The sequence below is a fragment of the Pseudophryne corroboree genome, chromosome 10 (assembly GCF_028390025.1).
Source record: "Pseudophryne corroboree isolate aPseCor3 chromosome 10, aPseCor3.hap2, whole genome shotgun sequence".
Classification (NCBI taxonomy): Eukaryota; Metazoa; Chordata; class Amphibia; order Anura; family Myobatrachidae; genus Pseudophryne; species Pseudophryne corroboree.
In genome coordinates, this window is record NC_086453.1 from 33,628,744 (window position 1) to 33,633,448 (window position 4,705).

The following is a 4,705-nucleotide window of genomic DNA, read 5'->3' on the forward strand; positions in this document are numbered from 1 at the left end:
GGGCCCTCCTGGCCCGTGGCACAGTTGAGCGGGCATTAGGCCTGAGGGCACATAGTGAGCACTAGGCCCATAGGGATAGTCAGGCCACTGGCCTGTGGCACCAGTAGGCGGGCACTAGGCCCGTGGGGCAAAACAGGCACTAGGCCTGAGGCAACATAGGCAGGCCCGTGGCCTGAGCAGCAGAGGGCGCAAGGCCCCATTACCCCCCAGATAGGCAGCCATAGGTAGGGGGCCTCCAGGGCAAGGAAGCCCAACACAATTGTGTGCAGCTGAAGTCGGCGATAGGCCGCAGGTTGCTGAAGTTGGCGATAGGCCGCAGGTTGCTGAAGTCGGCGATACGCCGCAGGTGTGTTAAGTCGGCGCTAGGCCGTGGTATCCCTGAATCCGGTGCTAGGCCGTAGGGTGTGTAAGTCGGCGATACGCCGCAGGTTGCTTAAGTCGGTGCTAGGCCGCGGTTTGCATAAGTTGGCGCTACGCCGCATGTGTGATGAGTTCTCAGTTTTCCCTACAGCCAGGCCGCCATGCAAGGTAGGCTGTCGGAAGTACGCGTTGGTGAGTACCACAAGGTTGAAACAGTATTACGGTGTCATGCTATAACCTCTGTATAAGTGTCTCTCCGTCATAAAGCGAAAGCAGTGCCACGTTCCGTGGGCTGTATTGTGTGTTCTCTTCCAGGAGTAAAGAAGAAGGGCCAGTCGTCTGGCGGAAGCCGAGTATATAGCTGGTGAGCATAAAGGTGTTTCGTGTGTGTTCGTGGTGTGTGTTGTCCCTCCCCCACCTCCCCTTTGGGCGTTTTCGTTCAGGGTCGCCCCTGGTGCTCCGCACCACTACGGGGGCACCCAGTCTGAGGCCACAAGTGCCAATGATGACCATTCACTCAGCCCAGTGTAGGCCACCCCAGCAGTGTCCCCCCCCCCCCCCCCATTCGTTTCAGGTGACCCAGGAAGTTCTTCTCCGTGTTTGAACGTGTGCCAGTATCGTCTGAGCTACCTCGACGGACTGAAGGTGGAGGACGGGAGGCGTGAGGTACGTAGGCTGGTAAGTGAGCGATGCGAACTTTGTTCCCCATGGCCCCACCCCCGTGCGCAATTTTGGCATTTTTTTAATTGATTGCTACGCAGCAAACAACGGCAGCTAGCGATCAACTCGGAATGAGGGCCATTGTTCCTTTGTTTACTGATTGTCAGCTCTGCAGTCACTTTACTTTCCTCTGGCTGTTCCACTTACACACTCACACAGTCCAGCCTATGGTGACACATATCCTTCGGCTATGTGTTACAGTCACATGAGAGGTTACACCAGGTTTATTTTAGTAAATGTCAACCTCCTGGAGAATACATTTTAGATTCATCACAAATATTAACCCACGCTGAAGTTTTCTCCTGCCAGATACATGTTCTGAAGCCCAGCACTAACATACGTACAGTTTATTGTTACACGCTAAGGGCAGCATGTAGCACCGAGTCTGCATTACGTCATCATTTTCCTGCGCACTTCACTCCTGCAGTTATGGGATATATATTTACTCTCCTCTGTATCTCAGGCCTTCTGTCTGCTGGTGAGTATTATTATACAGGGAGTCACTATAATGCTTTCACGTGAAACTAATGTGGTATTTTTGATAATTATTTGGTATTTTTTGGTAATTATTTGTTGATTGTGTGCTAAATATATCTTTAACTGAAAATGTAATTATTCTGTTCTTCTATTTCATTGTATTCAGCTAGAATGATGCTTAACTCGCTTTTGTCCTAAAGTTTGTATAGTGTTCCAGAGGAAGCAGGGAGCAACTAGATACTAAATACCCAACTTTAAAAAGATTGTTGTCTTTCATGGTGTTAAATATGGTTTTAAGGGCCTGATACAGAAATGTAAGCAATACCAATATGTGCATTGTTGAGCAATTATCGGCTGAACACGCAAATGTGTCACGGTCGCACTGTGCACTGGACAAGGGCCCTCATTCCGAGTTGATCGCTCGCTATAGATTTTCGCAGCACAGCTATCATGGTAAAACGGAGCTAATCTGTGCATGCGTATGCACCGCAATGCGCACGCGCGTCGTACGGGTACAACGAGCGACGTGATTTTGCACAGGTTCTAACGACGCTTTGAGTTGCAGTGCCGAACGCAGGGAGATTGACAGGAAGTTGGTGTTTCTGGGTGTCAACAGACCGTTTTCTGGGAGTGTTTGGAAAAACGCAGGCGTGTCCGGGCGTCTGCTGGGCGGGTATCTTACGTCATTACCGTGTCACTCGTCGCAGCAATCATCGCACAGAATAAGTAACTACAGGGCTGGTCTTGTTCTGCACAAAATGTGTTTGCTGCCGCTCTGCTGCACAGGTGTTCGCACTCCTGCAAAGCGAAAATACACTCTCCGTGGGCGGCGACTATGCGTTTGCATGGCTGCTAAAAGTAGCTAGCGAGCGATCACCTCAGAATGAGGGCCATGGTACCTTAGCAATGCTGCACACAGTGAGTATTCGCACAGTTATTGACAGCCAGGTACTGTTTAGGGAAGGAGATGGCGAGTGGTGACAAAACGCAGGCATGTTGTGACAGATTTTGGGGTGTATCTCAGACTACAATTGCAATCCAATAAGTGGATCCCAAACATTTTTGAATCACAGCGCCCTAGAGGATGAGAATTTTTTTCACCGCACCCCTAAATTTCTTATTGAGAAATTTACAACGATAAATTAAATTAAGTAAATTGTATTTGGATGTCAACCATAGGTTTAATTGAGTGCTGAGGGACAAGATTTCCTTCTGTGGGGGGGGGGGAGGGAAATAAATTTACTTTAGCAGGAAAAAATGCTTTATATAAATACTCATTTCTTTTAATAGATCCTGTGATAGCATAAGTAATAGGACAACAATGGTACACATTATAGCACACAGTATGAGCAGAAATTCACATTATAGCACACAGTATGAGCAGAAATTCACATTATAGCACACAGTATGAGCAGAAATTCACATTATAGCACATAGAATGAGCCAAAATTCACATTATAGCACACTGAATGAGCCAAAATTCACATTATAGCACACTGAATGAGCCAAAATTCACATTATAGCACACTGTATGAGCAGAAATTCACATTATAACACACGGTATGAGCCGAAATTCACATTGTAACACACTGAATGAGCCGAAATTCACATTATAGCACACTGAATGAGCTGAAATTCACATTATAGCACACAGAATGAGCATAAATTCACGTTATAGCACACTGTATGAGCAGAAATTCACATTATAGCACACGGTATGAGCAGACATTCACATTATAGCACACTGTATGAGCCAAAATTCACATTATAGCACACGGTATGAGCCAAAATTCACATTATAGCACACAGAATGAGCCCAAATTCACATCGTGTGTGCTCTACCACCTGATCATTTCCCATTTTAAAACAGATAGCTACAAGGCATGCCAGTAAATGCGCAATTCTTTCCGCCACCTTCCACATCTGTTCTGTTTCTGCTGACGGGCGTAGTATCATCATTTTAGCTCGCTACCCCTGGGGTAGCGAGGTGCCCTAACGCTTTACGCAGCTAAACCTGATTACTATGGGCGCGATATGCACGATAACGGGGATCACTTTAGAAAGGAGATTGGGCGTGATGTATCATTTGAATACTGCCCTTGATGTCAGCATTTAACTGCTACATCCTGTACAGTTTTTTGTTTCCCACTTACATTTGAATTGGTATGACAATTTTCAGAAGGGTTAAATGCACCAGCTTGGGAAGTATGGATGGTGTAATGGTTAGCATCACTGCCTCCCAGCACTGAGGTCATGGATTCGATTCCCACCATGGCCCTAACTGTGTGGAGTTTGCATATTCTCCCCGTACTTGCGTGGGTTTCTTCCGACAATCCAAAAATATACGGGTAGGTTAATTGGCTCCCAACAAAATTAACCCTAACGTGAATGTGTGTGTGTGTACATGTGATATAGAGTGTAAGCTCCACTGGAGCAGGGACTAATGTGAATGGGCAAAATATTCTCTGTAAAGCGCTGTGGAATATGTGTGCGCTATATAAATAACTGATAATAAATTAAATATACATTGTACACCTGAAGCAATTCATTCAGCATGTACTTATGGAAATAGATGAAAATTATGCCATTATTATTATTTGCTACCTATTTATAGCGCATGTTTGTTTTATGCAAAACATTCCAAAGAATATTGAATCATTCACATCACTCTTGTCCCTTCGGAGCTTACAGTCTACGGTCCCAAGCACAGACACACACACACACACACACACACACAATTACACACGCACACAGACACACACCCAAAGACACACATGAATGTATGCTGGGACAGCAGAAATTTTTGGCTTGAACTCTTAGAGATTCTGCATATTTAATGCCTCCAATAGTTCCGGGTAGCGTATCCCAGGATCCTCCCTCCTCACAAAACACCCCTGCAGCCAGAGATACGACTACATCACTCTGTCACCACAGTCTGCTTAGATGCAGCTACACAGCCTCATAATGGGATCTCTGATCATAGTAACTTGCATCCTCCTAACACTTGCATCTATGGGTGAGTAAATGTCTCCCTGGTTCCAGGTTACTAACAGTGATATTTGTTAACTGTTTTTTTATTTTTTATTTTTACCCCAAGGCATCATCTCATACTGTATATATGCTCCTCTATCTATCTATCTATCTATCT

The 4,705-nt window shown here is 45.7% G+C and overlaps 1 protein-coding gene across 2 annotated transcripts in view; it reads left to right on the forward strand.

Moving 5' to 3' along the window:
- The first annotated feature begins 1,328 nt into the window (after positions 1-1,328).
- The window catches only part of LOC134965896 (phospholipase A2 inhibitor and Ly6/PLAUR domain-containing protein-like), a 102,478-nt gene continuing 99,101 nt past the window's right edge, over positions 1,329-4,705 (forward strand). Inside the window, exon 1 of one of the 2 annotated variants that reach the window (XM_063942290.1) lies at positions 1,329-1,558. In XM_063942290.1, coding sequence (XP_063798360.1) covers positions 1,510-1,558 — 49 coding nt within the window. In that variant the 5' untranslated portion in view covers positions 1,329-1,509. Of the gene's footprint in view, positions 1,559-4,311; positions 4,574-4,705 lie in introns of those variants that run through there. The other variant, XM_063942289.1, reaches the window with a different exon arrangement.